At 43.4% G+C, this 20,374-nt stretch overlaps 1 protein-coding gene across 2 annotated transcripts in view; it reads right to left on the bottom strand.

Annotated features, from left to right (window-relative positions):
* Positions 1–20,374, bottom strand: part of MAN2A2 (mannosidase alpha class 2A member 2) — a 280,528-nt gene that overhangs the window by 175,567 nt on the left and 84,587 nt on the right. For both annotated transcript variants that reach the window (XM_083184113.1, XM_083184110.1), the window contains exons 17-18: positions 12,023–12,180; positions 6,964–7,086 (exon numbers count right to left, since the gene is read on the bottom strand). In XM_083184113.1, coding sequence (XP_083040239.1) covers positions 6,964–7,086; positions 12,023–12,180 — 281 coding nt within the window. The remainder of the gene's footprint in view (positions 1–6,963; positions 7,087–12,022; positions 12,181–20,374) is intronic.

Genomic DNA, 20,374 nt, shown 5'->3' with positions numbered 1-20,374 from the left:
ACCGGACTGAAATGAAGTAAACGTGCTCCCACTGGAATGTCCCCCCCTAGAGGAAGGGAACCGTCATGCTGAGGGTTTTTCCTGAGTGGAGGTGTGAGCCTGCTCGGGCAGGACTGCTGACTGGGTTCTGCGGGACTTGCCTCTTGTGCCTCTGACTGCATTTGAGGCTCCACGGCCTCTGGACCTGAACCTCGCGGTCCGAAAGGACTGCAAGGAGGGCCCTGAATAATTTCTCCGCTGGGGTGGAGGGGCAGACGGCAAGTAAGTGGACTTTCCAGCAGTTGCCTGTGAAATCCACTTATTTAGTCCTTCACCGAATAGAGCCTCCCCGGTGAAAGGTAAAGCCTCTACACCCCTCTTAGACTCTGGGTCGGCCGCCCATTGTCGTAACCATAAGACTCTGCGGGCGGAAACGGACATAGTGTTTGTCTGAGCTGCCACAACTCCAATCTCTTTTAATGCTTCACATAAAAAATCTGCAGATTCCTGGATATGTCTCAAAAGAGTCAGCATATCCACCTGAGGGTTATCCTCTTGTAAATCAGCCTGAATTGCCTCAGCCCATTTGCTAATGGCTTTGGTTATCCAACAACCTGCAATAACTGGTCTCTGAGTTGCCCCAGATGCCACATAGATAGCCTTTAAAGTGGTTTCCAGCTTCCTATCTGCTGGGTCTTTTAAAGAGACTGCCCCAGGGACTGGGAGCACTATCTTTTTAGAGAGCCTGGATACAGATGTATCCACTGCCGGTGGGGTCTCCCACAACTTTCTATCCTCAGAAGGGAAAGGAAATATAGATAAGAACCTTTTAGGCACCTGAAATCTCTTTTCTGGGTGAGCCCAAGACTGTTGAAATTTCCTGTTAAGCTCTGTAGAGACAGGAAAGGTGGCAGAGGATTTTTCTTTTGTAGAGAAAAACATAAGTTCTGTTTGTTCCTCTTCCTTGTCAGGAAGATTTAGGACCTCTCTTATAGCAAAGATGAGAGCATCCACCCCTTGAGAGTGAGATTCCTCAACTACCTCAGGAATATCTACCTCGTCCTCTTCTAACTCCTCATCATCATCAGTGTCTGTGCCCAGCAGAGCAGGCAAAGAACGCTTTTGAGGAAGAAGCTTAGGTGGCCTTTGAGCAGCAGGTGTAGCCCTAAGATCAGCCACAGACCTCTGTAAGTCCTGTCTCTCCTGTCTAGCCACAGCTAATTCAGAAGAAATGGAAGACATCATTCCCCTAATAGAATCTAACCAAGCAGGCTCCTGGTTGCTAGTACCCTGCTCAGGTGGAATACAGCTTTCACACACAAGAGACCCCTCCACTAAGGGGGTGAATTTTGCGTGGCATGACTGACACACAGACTTCTTCCCTGCCATGCTGTCGGTAAGTATATATGCTTATATAAATATAACTATACCGCACTCGCAGAGCAACTGTAACTTCCCCAAGCAGTGAGAAGGGACAGAGAGGGAGAGCCAGCACACAAGCCCTTAGCTGGGCGTAGGTAGGCACCCGGGCTAACAATAACGCAGTTTGGTCCTACAGAGGACACAAGTGTGGCACTGACAAGCACCCACGGACCCCCACAACCCCACTGTGTTACCAGTCTGTTGTACGGTCTCTGCTGCGTCCTCGCGGTGCTCTCAGCAAGCGGTAATGGCACCGGCTGCTGCTGCTCTTTCGCGCTCTCCGGGAGGCTCCGCCCCCAACATGGCGCATCTGTGTAAAATACACGCCGCCGCGGCTAGCAGAATCCCGTTAGCGGGAGACTTATTACCGCTGTTCCGTCACTCTGATGGGGCGGCGGGCTGATGGTGTGCTCGTCAGTCCTTAATGACTGCGGTAACATCACCCTCCGGGACCAAACCCCGGCAGCAGGACACGGACCATTAACCCTATAAGAGGTTGGTGTCGTGTCCCTCCATCAGGACAGCAGTAAGCACAGCTTGCTGCAAAAAATAAAAATAAAAATAGAAAAATATACAAAAAACTCTGGAGCTCCAGAGTGTGCTACCGGCCCGTAGGGCACTTTTTTCTAAACTGGGCTGTGGGAGGGGGCATAGAGGGGAGGAGCCAGCACACAGGATGTTAATTTTTATTAAAGTGCACCGGCTCCTTTGGACCCATCTATACCCCCCCATTGTCTACCTGAACCCCAGTATACCCTAGGACGTTAGAGAAAAAGACTTGTAATAAAATCATATTTAGACTTAAATGTATCTGTTTTTTTTTAATTGTGTAATTTTTATTGAATTTTTGTAAGAACAAAATTAAGATAGACTTGTTACAAGTAAGTGATATGCAACCGCCCAGCATGATATGACAACGTATATAGTCAAAAGATATATATTGCAATTAGTATATATAAAATACCTCTAAAACAGGAATATAATAGTTCATCCAACTGAAGACGCCATCCAGGTTGGACAGGTTAAAGATATACAGAGGATATAGCTAGCGATCATTTTCGTATTAAAGTGTACAAAAACAACCTGTGTTTAATTCAGGTAGAATAGTGGCGGCATATCGAATCGTAGTTCAATTATATCAAAATAATAGTATCTACCTAAGTAAACAAAACAAACTAAACAAAACAAATCCCCAAAACAAACAACCCCCAAAAGACATAACCCCAAAACAAACAAACCCATAATTGGCCAAATTAAACCTCCTCATAACCCCCCACCCTGTATAACCTAACCCCAACCTAGGATATACTTGGATCCCCTAAAACCTTAATCCCACTAAAGCTATAACTATAGGAGGATATAAATTAGTGGCCTTTAGCTAAAACTAAATCAAATCTAGCAATAGGATATAGACATTTCTATGTTAGCTAAACAGTACCTAAAAACCTAATCTATCCCTTTCACCCAAACCCAACCAACCTACCCACCCAGCAATATGGACCACCTGGGGCAGTGGACGCATGATACAGGTTGAGTATCCCTTATCCAAATTATTCCAAAAACCATAGTCTCCAAAATGTACTTTTATTTTTAATTTTTTTGCTAAAAACCTACTGGCCATATCTGTAACTGGCACTACTGGGGAAATAACAGGTAACTGGCACTATTATGTACAAGGAAATGATTGCTTGGCATTAAAATTAATTGTCTGAGATTGAAACAAAGTTTGTAAAACCTTGTTTCATGCACAAATAAAATATATCTGTGTGTATTTCATGTGTTTAATGTGTTTATACATCATAAATGAAAGATACCTCATGATACCTCTTTCAAATATAAAATATTCCAAAATATGGAATAATCCGTTATCCAAAATTCTTTTGATCCCAAGCATTTTGGATAAGGGTTACTCAATCTGCAATAAAATGTAACAAACTCAGTTTTTCAGGATAATAATTTGGACAGGAAAATATTATCTACACTCAAAGAATGTCTAATGGCCGCTGTAACAGCCTGGGGCATCATAGCAATTGTTTTAACCAAACCATGGCCCTTATTCTGATCGGTGCGGATATTCCCGCATTCTTACGGAGCGGTCCGTACGCCACGGTGTTTTGCCGCGTGCGGCCATCGTCCGTAGAAACGCCCACGTGTCCTCCGCATTCGGACGGACTCACTCTTTAAGAACAGGGCGTGTTTACGGACGACATACAAACCATGCGTGTGCGGGAGAAACACTCCGATTCTGCACGGTATTACAGAGTATTACAGAGTATGCTCGGGAATACCGCATCCGAACGGGAGCCAAGCGGTGCTACCGCACGTAAGCGGAGTATTTACGCCAAACAACCCACTATTATGTATCTTCTGCAATACATCACATGACCCACTTATTCAATTACCTATCCTCATAAAAAACTTCTTATTTGGAATTGGAATCAATTAGATGCCAATATATCCTTACAAGCATGCCTAACACATGCATTGCACACATTAACCCTTACAGCAATTGAAGCAGCAATGGTTTCAATTAAAGCACTGACAAGCGTCCTATTAGTGAGTAATGAGTAAAGGAGTAGATTCTATTGGGTTCAGGTGTTAATGCTTGTAGTCATTAGGCGGTACGTTCGCCTACCGCATGAACGAGTGGTGTCCGCAAAGCAATAGTACACTTGTGGACACCGCACATTTCTGCCCTTTTTGGTCGCGTGCATTCGGAGTGCTATCCGAATGTACGCCCCCCAACATAAGTGTACTCCCCCGTGTCCGCCCATGTTTCCGCCCCGTTTTGCCCACTTTGAAACTACGCCCATGTGTCATTCCGCATGACGCCCATAATACGCCCATATTTCCCGACTGATTGCGGTGCACAGTTTTGTACGGGATTTGCCCGAACAGGTACGGAGTCAATGCGTGGCACATGCGCGTTGCGTTCTCCACGCATGCGCAGACGCCGTAAAGACGCGATCCGAAAGTATGCGGTAAAGTACGCGTCAATCAGAATAAGGGCCCATGTGTCGCTTATAAAAGAAAGTAGTAGTAGTAGTAGTAGTAGTAGTTTGTTTATTTATAGTAAACCTCCCCCTTCCCCCAAATACAGGATAACCCATAATAAGGCAGACTATACGCAGCCCCCCTCATAACAGTTGGTAATATAGTAAGGATATACTATGCAGAAGGAAAAAATTGAAAAGTAGTAACATCATCCAAAACATATAATCGCCAAAAAGTGTATGTATAATACGGTGTTTTAGAAAGGAAAATAAGTGAATGTGGCTTTGTGGAACTGTAGTGAGGCAGTAAATATTTGTCCGGCCAAAGTCCAAGAGTAAAGAAGGTCCGAGGTGTAGTGGGGAAGACATACCCAGTTATTTGAAAGTGTTCAGGAGTGTATCCAGATAGGGAAAACCGTGAAATCCGAGATCGCACTGAAACTAACCGAAAAAAAATTGAGGAAAGTTTGATGGGACCACATCCTCTTTCAAATATGTAGTTTCAGGAGACCAAGGATTCACAGAACCATAAAGATCCCTCCCTGAGAGCCCAGATAAGGCATTAGCAAGTAGAGGTACTGAAGGGGTCTCAGGATCATGGCATCTAGGCAGAATCCACTTATCTTCAGCATTAGGCACATCCAGAGCACAGGAAATAGGGGAGACATCCGATTCCTCCTGCATTCCAGAGAGTTTTTTGAGAAGTCGGTCAGTGGAGGCATATATAGCCATCAGGATATGGTGAACAGGCGCTTCCATAGCAATGGAGAGGGCAGATATAGCTACAGTCATCTTGAAGGAGAGCAAACCAACTACTGCTGGAGGATCCTTAGTATAATACGGCAGCGGCTAGCACACCACCTAACTGGCAGGGTAAACCAGCAGCATGATCACAAACAGGCTTAATCACATTGTTCTGTAGTCCGAAACAATTAATTGTCTGCAACAGACCGAAATGCAGAGTCAGGGGGTTCGCAAAATGGTCATGACAGCACCCCAGCCACCGAGGCAGATCAGCCACAACTCCAGCATGCAGACGACGGAGGGCCAGACAGCAGCCCCGGGAACCACCACCGGACAATAGGAAGCAGACCAGACGTGCTGACCACGTGTTATATGATATAAATATTATATTCACCCACTGATATGCAGGAGCCAAACAGGCAGCTGGCAGCACCTCCTGGCCGGATCGGGGGCACCGTGAGGATAAAGCTGTGGATGTGATGGACAGACAGCTCCTCATACGCTGCAGATTCCCAAGATGGCTTCGTGGGCGGCGGCCTCTACACAGACCGCGCAGTGGGAGGAGAATGCTGCTTTCGTATGCTGGCCCTCCGGACTGACCCGCAAGGCGCCAGCAGCAGTGGGTACACCGGGTAAGCAGTGGTAATGGCAGGGCTGGATCCAGAGCCGCGCAGCAGGGGGGGAGACCAAGATGGCGTCCGCACACAGATGAAAGGGAGCATAGAGCACAGCAAGCCGCCGAGTTCCACACAGGTCGTCCATGGAAGGTCTAAGCAGCACCGGGTATGCAGAGGATGCTCAGAGAGGTATAGGAGTGTGAGTGAAGTATCTACGGTCCCTGGGGCAGGATATTTAAAAGGATATCAGAGGAGCTCCCTCACCCTGCGTCCGCTCACCCGTTCAACAAAGCCAAAATGTATCTGTTTATTGGACTGCACTATTTGTTTGTGAATTCAGTCTACCATTGGTCATTACACTCTGACCTAGACATCAGGCACCAACCTACTATTGTTGTGTATCTATACATATAGTGTTTTACATGCAGCATGTGGATGTGTTTAGACATTTTTTTCATCATCATAGTACATAAATAGTCCCTAGAAGAATATTTCTCCCCCCCCCCAAGAAATATATTTATATCAACTACAATCTTTGTATTTTGTATTGTATATTTCAGGATGCTCATTTGGAGTGCTCTTTCAGTGCTGATCTGTCTGTCATTCTTAGTTATTTATATTCTGATTACTTAGGGATGGACAGTACAGTACCTTTAAAACAGCTGCTGCTAACTCTGTCTGAGGAACACAGCACCATGCTAGGGATTATTAGTCTCTACACATCAGCCATTGTGCTACATTATGACCTATATTACTATCTTTAGTTCTGATAATCTCCTGAAAAATGTCACAGTTGTAAAACGAATTACTAGTTTTCTATAGAAAAGACATCTGGCATTTTAGAAGTAGATGACCTATAATCTATCACTTCACTCCAATAAATTATAGACTGCCATTGCATTTCAAATTTTGAAACGATTCTTTGAGATGAATATTATATACTAGTGGTTAATGACCCAGCATCTGCTGTGTCAACCTCAGCCAGGTGCTGTCTGAGTCTCGTCCACCTCCTCCCTCCAGATTTCCACCCTTCTCTCATCCCCTTATAGTTACCCTTATCTGCTTTTAATCCTCCTCTGGAAGTCAGATGTGATGTGGACGAACCACAACCACAATTAGGTCTGTGTAATATGAAACAATATGTAGGTCTGTTCTCTGCTATGCCCTGCTGACTTACGTTTTACCTGCCACATAAAGCACACACTTACCCTGTTCTATAGCTTCTCTGGTTTGCTGGTTGTTCATATTGGAATATGGAACTGCACCAAGCGAGAACGCTTCCCACAGTAAAACTCCAAAACTCCAGATATCACTTTCTGAGCTGTACCGTCCTAGAATAAACGTACATATAAGTGTTAAAATAATAAAATCTCCTGTCACACTAAGGATTATACACCTTTTCCCTTAGAGGAGTACCTCTGGGTTGTTACCCTAGTGGGAACCCTGCACTGCTTTGCTATGGTGGGGAAAATAATACTACAGGTATAGAAGTCTAGTTGTTATGGAGAAATGAAATACATACATACATACAGATGGAGCCGGCTTTAAATTTGCAGGGGCTGGCGATTCTATCGTCAGCCCCGCCAGCGGCCGTCTACCGCCAGGGGCACGCGCGCACGAGACGCTCGCGCGCCCCTTGGCAAACGGAGCCTGCCGCTGGTCCCCGCCGCCTCCCCCGCTGGTCCCCCTCGCCACCCGATTCCCGCCCCCGAACTGGGGAGCATCTCCCTGAAGCGGAGACGGCCAGGGAGACGCTTCCCAGCTGCCGTGATACTGGGACGCACGTGCGTGAGACGCACGCGTGTCCCAGTCTCTATTGCCGGAGCTCGCCAGTGCAAGGGATCTGGTGAGCGCCGGCCAAAGATGACCAATGCTCCATCTGTACATACATACATACATACATACATACATACATGCATGCATGCATGCATGAACTACTTCTGAGGGGTGCATGAACATCTCCAGCTAACTTCAATTACTTTCAACTAAAACAGATTATCTGGCACAATATTAATACAGTACTATTACTTATTATTACGTAGATTAAAGGCTTGATACTAGCAGCTCCCAACTAGTTTACTGGGTAACAATATTAGAGAGTGCTTATTAAATTATAAATATGTAATTAATAAAAATCAATTCGCATATAACACATATATATATCATTATAGCATATAGCAAATCAATAGAAAAAGAAACATTTAAATAAAATACAAAAAAAACACCACAACATAAAAAATGTATATATACTCTCAGGTTTTGCTAAAGATATTAGAATTTCTAAGCTGGTTTAACTGGACTTTTCTGATATATAAAACTTTATTTATCTTCAGCAAGACCTGGGAGTATATATAAATTTTATTGTTGTGATGTTTTTTGTATTTTATTTAAAATTATTTCTATTGATTTGTTATATGCTATTTAAGTGTTATATGCTAATTGATTTTTATTATATAAAAATGTATAACTACCATTATAACCTCTAATATTGTTATAACTTCAATTGCTTTGTTTTTTGAAGTGGCAGTGAGGAGCTGCGAACGTGTCTGACTCTCAATGTGTTGGAAGTTTCTGACTCTACCCTTAAGTGTTTAGGTCAGTGGTTCCCAAACTGTGCTCCTAGGCGCCCTGGGGTGCCTCTGAGCACTTGCAGGGGTGCCTCAGGTTGGTGGTCCAGAACCAATTCAAATTGTTTATGGTCAATATAATGGGCAAAATCAGTGCTTGTGGCTTCCAATTATAAAATATGCGGATAAACAGAAGTGAATCATGTTCCTCACCACATAACTGGACCTAAGGATGACATTTAAGAACAACTTATTTAATTTAATTATTATAATTTTTTATTCTTGGTAACAAACTTTTGGCCTAGGGGTGCCCTGAAAAATACCCTGATACTCTAGGGTGCCGTGATTCAAAAAAGTTTGGGAACCACTGGTTTAGGTAAACAGTCCCACCTGGTTTCCATATCAAACCCTCCTGGTAGAGCGACTCGGACCCAAATGTAGTTTAGATGATGGCACCAAAACAGTTTTGCCCATTTAGCTAGATTTAGAGCAATACAAATGTAAAAGGCCAACACTACATGGTTACATAGATACAACCAGATCTTCAATATATCTATTTTCCGAGCCAATTGTTTCCTTTATCAATACATACATCCTGGGTTCAATCCAATTAGGTGTGAGTTTTCAAAAGTAAACTCAGATCATTAAACTTGCACACAATAAAAATCAGGAGCAAAAGCTGTTTTTGGCAATTTGTCCCCGATGTTTAGACAATGTTTTTTTCTTTATCAGGATATCACCCAATACAAGACATTTTCTGCAGAAAAAACACAGGTTTGGTGAAACTTTTGTGTTTACCAGCAAAAACAGGAATGCTTTTGGGGATTTTGCTTTGCCTGCCCACGGCAGTGGAAACAAGGTCCCTGATAAGCCCAAAGCTAAGAAAGCAAAACCATATAGAAGACTGTCAGTATATGGAAAATGCCAGAGGTTCTTAAAAGTGTTCAATGGCTGATTTTCTTTTTTTTTTTTTTGTTTCTTTTTTTTTTTTAAATGCACACAACTATTTAAAAAAGCCTGTTTTCTGGTTAAATACAAATGAAGAAAATAAAAAACAAAGAAGAGGAAATAACTGTCATTTAAGGCCAGTTTAAAAAGAATAATAATGATATATAATATATATCTATTTATATATATATATATCTAGGCAGTCAACAAAGTGAGTCAAACAAAGCCCATCACCATAACAACAATATAAACAATGCAAAATACCAGCACTAAAATCATAACAGTAGAAATGTTATAAAAGAACAAATGCACAGTAATAAACAAAACTCCGGAATTAGAATACATTAATTGATTAACACAATGTTATTTTTTATTCTTTCTCTCTGATCACAGTCATGCACTGCAGTGACATTGGCAACTCAGCACTGAGTTGGCGCTGGAGAAGCCGCAGCACAGACATGTCACATCAAGGACTCCGCTGCTATTTTCCTTTGTGCCTTTATCTTTATTTGTCAGTTGCTCATGGAATAAAGAGAAAGGGATGAAGAAAATAGAGAGATAGAGAGCAGGCAGAGAACAGGCAAAAAAAAGGGAGATAAAAATAAATTGATTCGATGTAAAAGTCTGCAGAAAGACATGGAAAGGAAATACAACAGATAATAAAGAATAGCAGATGATACAATAAAAACTGATAAAGAGGTTAAACATTTATAGGTATGATGCAGAGATGGCTGCAATTCTGCCCCAAACCTTTTACATAAAATGTGTTCTCTAAACACAGTGCAACTGTGCATATACAAAGTCACTACTATGGCAATGATGTGTGCATATCTGCACCAGCATCATGCGACTTATTTACACCAGGACTGTATTATATATACTGTACATACACCCATATTATATTTTTCTAATGCTTGACATAAGCATTTGCCTTTAGGAATCCCTAAGACTTTTGAACAAGCCTATTTAATACAGCAAGTACAAAGGAAAAAAATCATGCACACAAAAAAGGTTGAGTTTGCAATGGAGAAAGCACCTATCAACAACAATGTGATTTTCATATTCCGCAAATCAGAAACTGGTCTTGGTGACCATCATCATCATCTGGAATCTGCACCTGCCCCAATCCAGCTGCAAATAATGAATTTTTATTTTGGAGTATATGAATCTGTATGGTGGACGGCATCGGATCACAATGAGGGGGGGGGGGGGGGATAAAAACTGGGCTGTGCGATATTTGTCCAGTGATCATTATCTGGCTATCCAATTATAGCTTGTTTTAATCTGATAAATGTCCCGTTTTCATGTAACACATGGGATCCAGGATACATATACAAACCCATGTGTTACCTCTGAAAAATGCTTCTGTTATTGTGGATTATGCTTTACATGCTTAATCCCTTATAAAGGGATACATATGGATGAGTGCGGTCAGGATGCTGGTGTGCAGCTTACAGACACTGGCATCACAAAGTAGTGAAAACAGACAGGGGTCTATTAAGTATACATTTCCCCCACCCCCATCGCTCTGTTCTTGCTGCCTAGCCTAAACCATTCCCCCCCCCCCCCCCATAGCCAGACCATAGCCCTTCCCACTAGTGCCTACCCCTAATCCCTGCCACCTAAACCTAACTCCCCCAGTCTGCAGCTTAACCCTAACCACTGTTTCGCAGGAATTTTTTAACCCTAACCCCCTCCCTGCAGCCTAACCCTAACCCCCCCCCCACCCCCCCTTACTAGTGCCTAAACCTAGCCCGCCCTGGTTACTTACCAAACGAGTTGGCAGCTGTCGGTATTCTGGTGTCTGTATACTGAATAAGACGTATGGCAAGATATATAGGGCGTGGAGCAAGATGGATATAGCATACGGCAAGACAGATATGACATATGGTGAGATGGATACGACATAATAAAGTGTTGACATACTGAAATCAATGAATAGGTCAGTATAACTTATACTGAAAAGCACATGACAGACCCAACAAATCACAGTGCACCTACTTAAGCAGTGCTGCTGGGAAGGAAGAGCATGAGCTCAGTGTGGTAGAGCTGTGAACGGGAGGCAAGTAAGGGCTCCATGTGTGTTACTACACTGAGAATGTGAGTTGTGTGTTGTTGGAACTGCTTATATAAAAGGTGGTTGGGTCTGTCATGTGTTTTACAGCATATGTTATACTCACAAGAAAGCGGACATATTCATTGATTTCCATATGGCATATCGGTCTTGTCAAAAAATGAGCTTTAGGTCATATCCAGTAAGCTGTGATTGTGACTTAAATGTCTCCTCATACTACAGTATAGCATGTGAAAAATGAGGATGGATCAAATAAATCTATTCAGATAACCTGAATACTGGAAAGCATCTGTTAGCTGCCAAGTGTCAGTGTGTTCCTAGAAGTGTGAGTTCAAAATCAAAGATGTTTTCAGGATGTGTGTCAATGTTATACAGTTACAGCCTTTGTGCCGGAGCTATAATAAGAAGTGGGCTACAGACGATCCTTGTTTCTCTCATCAGATATAGCAGATTCCTTACTCTGTAACACTTCCACATTCTACAAAGAACTAACTACTGACATATTTTCTTACACACATGCTTTCTCTGAAAATATTTGCAAAGACTCTTCCTTTTACAGTGTCTCTGAATACAAGTTGAATGGAAATGAGTGGCTGTTACAAACCGATCCTACGCAAGATTCTACCTATCCCTGGGATAACACACACCACAAGTGGAAACCGTAGCGGAAAGTTATACCATAGTTGAGAGCTTCTGGCGCTGTCCATTTGACAGGAATTTGTTTCATTCCCCCAGTGGATGAATACACTCCATCTGCCTCTTCTCTGGACATACCAAAGTCACTAATCTTTAGGATATTTTTTTCCGTCACAAGACAGTTCCGTGCAGCAAGATCCCTGACAAGAAAGTAATGGCATTGTGTTAAATTTACAGTCACCAAATGAAAATGGGCATATATTCTGTTTGCCAAGGATTATACATCATATGTCTTGTACATCTAAAAATATATTGGGTACAGTAGAAAGGGTAGCTAAAACAACAATACAAGGTGTCTACACCACCTTACAAACATACAGGCCTGATCGCAATTCAGCCTGTTATGGGATGACTGCACATGTGCTTCAGCCGCATGGCACATGCGTGTCTACAAATAGCAACACAATTCCTGACCACTATATATGCACAGTTGTCGCAGTTTGATTGTATGATGATCGCCCCATTGTACCGCATTAGGTATTCTTTGGGAGTCTCCCACCCAAGTACTGACCTGGCCTCTCACTGCTTGGCTTCCAAGATGAAACGGTTTTGGGCATTCCAGTGACGAATGGCGTTATATTTTATGTTAGTACAAATTAGAGTACATGGGCCCTTATTCTGATCGGTGCGGCCGGATCCGAATATGCGGCCAGGACCGTGCGTGCGAAACCCCGCCTTCCATACGGATCGCCAACTCCGTCCGTACGCGGTAAGAAGCTGGCCGAACAGACCGCACGTGTATTTTTCACGGAATACGCCTCCTCCAGCTCAGGGAACCTCCCCCATCATTCGATGGTCGCAGACCATCGAATGCAGGACCGAGTGGCCAGGCAGCTCCCGCAACCTCAGACCACACGGGCATTTCTCCGTGCAAAAGCAGAGATCTGGGCGGGCAGCTGACATCCGGCGATGTCATATGTCCGCCCCCTACACGTGCGTCACGACCGCATTACCATACGTACGCCCAGCGTTTGCATGGGAACGCCCATGAAACGCAGGGCGTATGCATATGGTAATGAGCCCAAATAGCCCTTCACGCCCCTCTCCACCCCCTGTTCGGAGTGTTCACATTTCATGAGGGATTTGGCCGTACGCCCCGCTCGCACATGCGCAGAGACGCCTCTGCACATGCGCAGACACAAAACATCGGCGGCACGAACGCACGCGGATATTACCGCACCAACCAGAATAAGGGCCATGGTTATCTAATTGTACAGCACAATATCACGAGCACTTCTGCTTTTTTTGTTTCATTAGGTTGTCATTTCTCTTAAAAATGGTATTGCAGAAATGGCACCATCATTCACCAAATGAGAAAGTGCTGAAATTGTATAGCAAGAATTAGATCATTTAGGTGAGTTGTGGCTTCTGCTTTCAGTGATCTACAAGTTGTAATGAATCACTGATGAGAGAGCAAGGTACCCAGGTAGGAAGTTCAGATACTTATGCTGGCCACACATCAGACCAACTTTCATGCAGCCATCCAACTAGTTGGATGGTTGGATGAAAGTTGGTCTGATGTTGGCTAGCATTAGGAACAAGAGAGGGAGCGATGTGGTTGGTCGGAATATCCAATTACCATCAACATGGAGAAAACAGTGTTGTAGGCTGTCCAGTGCCTGTTTATTCGGCTGATTAGGCTGCAGCCTAGGGCACCTTTGAGGTGACAGCCAAGGAATACAATTAAAGCCTAATTTATTCCAGGTGTGTTAGCTATCACACATCCCAATGTATTGTGGGTGAAGTAAAGTTCTTAAAAGCCAAAGTCTCCTTCACACATTAGATCCTAAGTGCCAGGTGTATAACCTTTGTTACATGCACATGGGCAGTATGAATGGAGAGTACCTGAGTGCCCATGCACCTGTGATTACAAGGGGAGCTACATGTGAATTAGCCTATGGCACCTGGAACCTTTAATCAGGTCCTGAGGCTGAAACAATAATTGGATGCTAAACTCGTGTTGAATAATTTTCCAAAAAATTGCCTGCATACACAGATCAAATAAATGACCTTTGCCCTATAAGATGCCGTGCCACCGCTGGCAGAAAATCTGTAATGACTATCAATGCATGGTGATCTTATATTCACAGTAAATTAGAAAAATGAATTGCAGGGTAAGGTTGGAGTAAGATTTAGCAGGGTACTATGCATCAACCAGTCCTAGTTAAAGGATTGTGTTCTAGAGCCTGCAATGATGGACCTGCCTCTGAAAGGCTCCTGTTGTAGATAGAAGTATTGCAGAAATGGCATAAAGTCAAATATCCATTATGAAAATAATAAATGGTCAGTTGTAAACCACACAATGTATTGTTATCTAAACCAACAGAAATGCAAATATAATAAAGTACCAGTGTGCTGCTTCATTTTCTTTGCTATGAAATACTGTACACATAAAATTGGAGAATTGATAACTGCCTTCATACAGAAGTGTCATAAGAATTTTACCTGAAATAACCCTTCCATAAAATATTGTTTAAGGAATTTATGGTACACCAACTGAACCCGCCTATTCAGAATGGGCAGATCCTCCAATCATGTCATATTGCTGTAGGCACACATTCTTATTAGTTTAGACACGCCAAATAATACAAAGCAGCTATGGAATTTGTTGGGCAATCTTAATTTTACTTATATCTAGTAACTTAATGTGTACATCCAAGACTTTTATGGAGGATTTTCCATATACTGCTCAAAGAAATTTACTATGATCAGGTTAGATAGTGCATCATAATCATAAGTGACAGCTCTGTGATAGTTGATTTTCACAACTGCCGTCTCTTATGTTTGGTTGCCAAATGTAATAAAACACATTGAGGTCCACACCTCTTATATCTCATAAATACAGCTGTGCCGATTAAAGTCAAATACTACAAACAGCAGGTTCAGTATTTGTTTCTGAGACATTGCTGCCCTTGCTCTGATTACACCAGATTGGACAGATATTTCTGCTGCCTATGTCCCCCTAAGCAACATTTAAGAATGGCAATGGTCCTAAGAGGATACGTTTGTAAAGAAAAATGTAAAGAGTCACATTCAATTACCCCCCCCCCCCCCCACACACACACACACACACACTTTTTAATGGCAAAGGTGGCATGGTGGGGGCAGAAGGAATAATCATAAGGGACAATACTGTGTTAATGTTTATCTTGCTTGTACCAGCGACGTGCAGAGAGGTCAAAGGCTGGTGAGAGAACTGGCGGGTATCAGGGCCAGCTACTTTATACAACATACACACATATATATATATATATATTAGAGATGAGCGGGTCCGGTTCCCCGAGATCCGAACATCGGGGATCCGGGTCAGATCCGAGTCGGCTCGGGAGTTCCCGCCTGAATTCCAGACCAATAACGAGGCTGAACGTCATCATCGCGCTGTCGGATTCTCACGGGAGCGGGATCTTATAAAAGACGCACGCGCGCCCCGCCATCTTCACTCCAATCTTGGAGAGGGAAGAGGGTGGTTGGGAAGCTCCGTGTGCCCTGTGCTGTGCTCTGTGCCATGTGCTCTGTGCTGTGCTCCGTGACCTGCCCTGTGCCCTCACTGCCCTGTGCTGTGTGCCGTGCCATGTGCTCCGTTCTGTGCTGTGCTCCGTGACCTGCCCTGTGCCCTCACTGCCCTGTGCTGTGCTCCGTGACCTGCCCTGTGCCCTCACTGCCCTGTGCTGTGCTCCGTGACCTGCCCTGTGCCCTCACTGCCCTGTGTTGTAGACTTGTATTGAGAGTCAGTGACTGTTTATAGGCCTGAGCCCTGTAGTGTGATTTAACTAACTAGGTGCTGCAGTGCTCACACGCAGGGGCTGCAGTGTCCACTGTCCAGGGGCTGTCCTGTGGCCTGTGCCCTGTTGTGATTTATTTAGCCCTAAGCCCTGTGTTGTGATTTATTTAGCCCTGAACCCTGTGCTTTTTGGGATTTAACTAACTAACTCAGTGCTGCAGTGCTCACACGCAGGGGCTGCAGTGCTGCTGAGTAGTACACTGTGTACAGGGGCTGCAGTAATACAAGGGGCTGTGTCCAGTGGGACGGCCTATATCTTATCCATTGTCCAGTGTCACGAGTCACTCACGACATATATCCAGTGTCCAGTGTGACGACATATATCCTGTGTACAGTGTGACGACATATATCCTGTGTCCAGTGTGACGACATATATCCAGTGTCCAGTGTGACGACATATATCCTGTGTCCAGTGTGATGACATATATCCTGTGTCCAGTGTGACATCTAACCATTGTGTGATGGCATATATCCAGTGTCCAGCGTGACATATATCCATTGTCCAGTGTACAGGAGCTGTGTCCATGGGCGGTGTCCAGAGGCTGTGTCCAGTGTGACGGCTGTGTCCATTGTCCAGGGGCTGTGTCCAGTGTGACGGCTGTGTCCAGTGTACAGGAGCTGTGTCCAGAGGCTGTGTCCATTGTCCAGGGGCTGTGTCCAGGGTGACAGGCTGTGTCCAGTGTCCAGGGGCAGTGTCCAGGGGCAGTGTCCAGTGTCCAAGGGGCTGTGTCCAGTGTGACAGGCTGTGTCCAGTGTAAAGTAAGAAAAATAAATAAAAGTAATAAATAAAATAAAAACACATTTTTGGAGGATGATGGAGGAGGAAATAGTGGGAGTGCTGAAGCTGCTACCACCAGTCATGACAAGGCCGATACCTCTTTGTATTTGCTGTTTGGAGCATTTCTCTTTTTTTGGGATAGTTTATTAAACTGCCACCCTGTCTGCCCCTGCAGTGCCGCTCTGCCAGGTTGGAAGTGTAAGGTCCACATGTATGTGATGCCGACTGCTGTCGCTTAGCTTAGTCATCCAGCTACCTTGGTATACCCTTTTGGCCCAACTACAGTAAATTAAAACAATTTTGTAAGCTGTGAAGTGATCAAAATTGACTAGAAATGAGTGGAAACTAATGTTATTGAGGTTAATAATACTTTAGGGGCAAAAACAGGCCCAAATTCTGTTATTTTAGCCATTTTTAGCATTTTTTTCATAAAAATCCAGATCCAAAACCAAAACCCACAAGGGTGGTTTTGCCAAAACCAATCCAGATCCAAAACACGAAGGGAGATCCAGATCCAAAACCAAAACCCGAAAAAGTGGCCGCTGCACATCTCTAATATATATATATAAACCAGTGCCACCTGCACAGATCTTCCTTGCATGAAAACCCTCTAACCTGTTATTTACAAGCCCCCAGGCAGTGCCCTTATGTGTTTCCTCTTCATATTTCTCCTGCTTGCAAACCCCTTCTCAGTGCTGCTAAGCTCCATCGTCTCTGCACTTCCTGGACTGGTCATCTGATCATAAGAGCTCAAGGTACCCCAGGTATGCATTCCCTGGCTCTTCTCTCTGTGGTGTTATTAGTTGTGGTGTGGCCCCAGCTCTAGGCAGTGTCTGACTATAAGTGATGAGGTTTAGCTGTTGTTGCCTCACCTTTTGTCTCTACATGCATTTCCAGAGAGTGCTCCAAATATAACTCTAGAGGGAACATTATCCATTGTTCGCTCAGCAAGCTAATGCTCATATCCACAACAGTTTTTTTTTATGTACCAGTAAAATCTATTTCTCCAATTACAAGGGGGACACTGGGACTCTAGGGTATAAATAATAATAGGTGGTGCCTTAACACTTAATGATTGTGACTGCGCTCCTGCTCATCTATACCCTGCCTGACTGACAAATTTAACCAAGTCCAAGACTGAAAACAGAAAAGGAACCCCAAACCAAACCAAAAGTAAACACAGACATCACACCAAATGTAAACAAAGGGACACAAAAGGCAGCAGACAATAGTCAAACAGGTATACACAACAACAAACATAGCAGTGCTGGGAGGGCATACAGTGTCCCCTATGGACACTGGAATTACATGGCAAGTACAAATATTCCTGGTAAGTACAACAACTGAAAGACAATGGGACACCAGGAATGTTCTAAAGCAGTGCTCATAGGAAGGAGTGCACTCTAGCAAGACAGATCACCTTTCATCCAAAATTCCCATCCCCAGACAGAAAGGTGTCAAACTGACTGGTGGTAGCACTGCACAGTTGGTCCACAGAGGCATCAGTGCACCAGGGCATGTAGATCAAGAGTCAACCACTGACCAAGTGGAATGAACTATAATCCGGAAAAAAACTAGATATGTGCAGGCTCTGATTTACTCTGACTTACTCTGATTTCAAAGCAGGATCTTATTGGCTATCCCAAATCACATGACAGTTGTTGACAGTTGATTGGCAATAAGATCCTGCTTTGAAATCAGAGTAAATCTGAGTAAATCAGAGCCTGCACATCTCTAAAAAAAACAGCAATGAAACCCTTTCGAATGACAGCACAAGCTCACCAAGGAACTATAGCTTTCAAGGCAATCAAGCCCTAGTGCATATCATAGAAGATAAACAAGTCATCCAAATATCAGAAGTACGGCAAACAAAGGGCACAACCCAAACCCAAAGATCATGCTCAAAGGATGAGTCATAACTGGACAAAAATCAGAGTATTGGCTAATATATGTGAAACAGAGAAACTACCTTCAACAGTCACGTAAGAAGCACTGTTCTGTTGTAATGAAAAACTAGAAAGGGAAATGACAAAACAGAGCATTCATCTCTGAAACCCTCCTAGTCAACGCAATAGCAAGGAGGAAGATCATTTTCCACACAAGATACTTGAGATTAAATGAAGTCAGAGGCTCAAAATATCTGACTGGAAGAAACATATGACCTGAGAAGAAACAGAAGCCAAATGAGGTCCCATGAAGCCATAGGAGGTATAAATGACTGATGTACATTAAGGACACAGTGCATAAAAATCTGAAGATCACGGAGCACGGCACAATGCTGAAAAAAAGAACAGACAAGAAAGACAACTGTAACATCACGCAACTAAATGTGCACATAAAAGCAAAAAAGGGTACAGTATATTGCATAATTGGGGTGAGCTGCTCAGTATGTGGGGTAATAAGCCATAAGTACAGCCAGTGCTATTTTTCAGCAGCAACTGGGTTCCTGAATCTCCAATTAAATATGAACCTGTCCTGGGCCAAAAAGTACTTTCCCTAAAATAAGTTTTATTTTAAAGCTCTTCTTGAGTGCTTTCTATCTATCTATCTATCTATCTATCTATCTATCTATCTATCTATCTATCTATCTAGAGAGATGGAACAGAGATGGCCCTCTGATGAATTTTCAGAAAAATCGGTGGATTCAAATAAGCAGACCAATGTTTTGGAGCTGGCACGCCCCTTTATTCAAGGTAATAAAGTGAATGGGATATATATACAAGTATATATTTATACACATATACACACACACACACTTTTTTTCCCTTCTATCTATATATCAATGTACGTTTTTGTAAATACCTCCCAGAGCTCCTGAAACAAATTTTCCATAAAAATAGTACTGAGTACAGCTAGTATAGCCGGACAGTATTGAGATAAATAAAAAGATTATAGAAAGCAATTACAGTGTCAATAAATATAATAAAACCAGTGTAATAAAAGCAACATGAACAGCCTTTTTAAAGACTTTTTGCGAGAACAGAGGAGCCAATATTGTTGGTCCACTTCTACACTTATCGTAGGGACTGTGGTCAACTATCTCTATCTAGCCCTACCTTAGGCTAAACGGTCCTGCAGTATCCTCCCTTACAGTACAGGCAGTTGCAATCGGAACTTAGCCAGAAGTAGTTGCTGTGTCTTCTGATGATGGCTGTGCGTCATGTCTTCAGCATTGCAGGATACAGATTATGCCTCCTTGCGTACTCCCACTCTATCTAAAAAAGTTATCAAGATACAGGACAATGGTGACACCCAGTAATTGGAGATGTGCCACCATGACCGCCATCAGCCCTGAATTGATCATGAGCATTCCATAACACAAACTGCAGTAGGTATTGGTCAGGCTCCAAAAAGGGAATGTGGAGATAAGCCTCCCTAATGTACATGGATAATAAGAATATTTCCTCCATTGTGGAAGAATGACTCCAAACCTCAGTCTTAAATGAACATTATGCAAATTTCAGATTAAGAATAGGTATCCGAACCATCCAGCTTGGGAACCACAAATAGATTTAAACATCCTGTCTCTTGTGTTGCAGGGACTGGAATCACATCACCTGTGAAGAGAAGACACAGCCTTCCCCAGAGCATGATGCTTCTGTCGAGATACAAGAACACCTGTATTGAAGAAATTATGAGGAGGAAGGACCAACAGGTCTACCCTGTAACCCACAGAGAGGATACTTTTCACCCAGGCATCAAAAGATGTCAGAAAGCCCAAAACCTAAGCAGATGGGCACCCATCACAGTATCCCCACATTGGTCAAGGAAGAAT

Source organism: Crinia signifera, chromosome 4, assembly GCF_055691185.1.
Source record: "Crinia signifera chromosome 4, ASM5569118v1, whole genome shotgun sequence".
In the NCBI taxonomy this organism is placed as follows: Eukaryota; Metazoa; Chordata; class Amphibia; order Anura; family Myobatrachidae; genus Crinia; species Crinia signifera.
The sequence above is the reverse complement of the archived record's forward strand: the minus strand, read 5'-3'. Positions and strand labels throughout refer to the sequence as shown.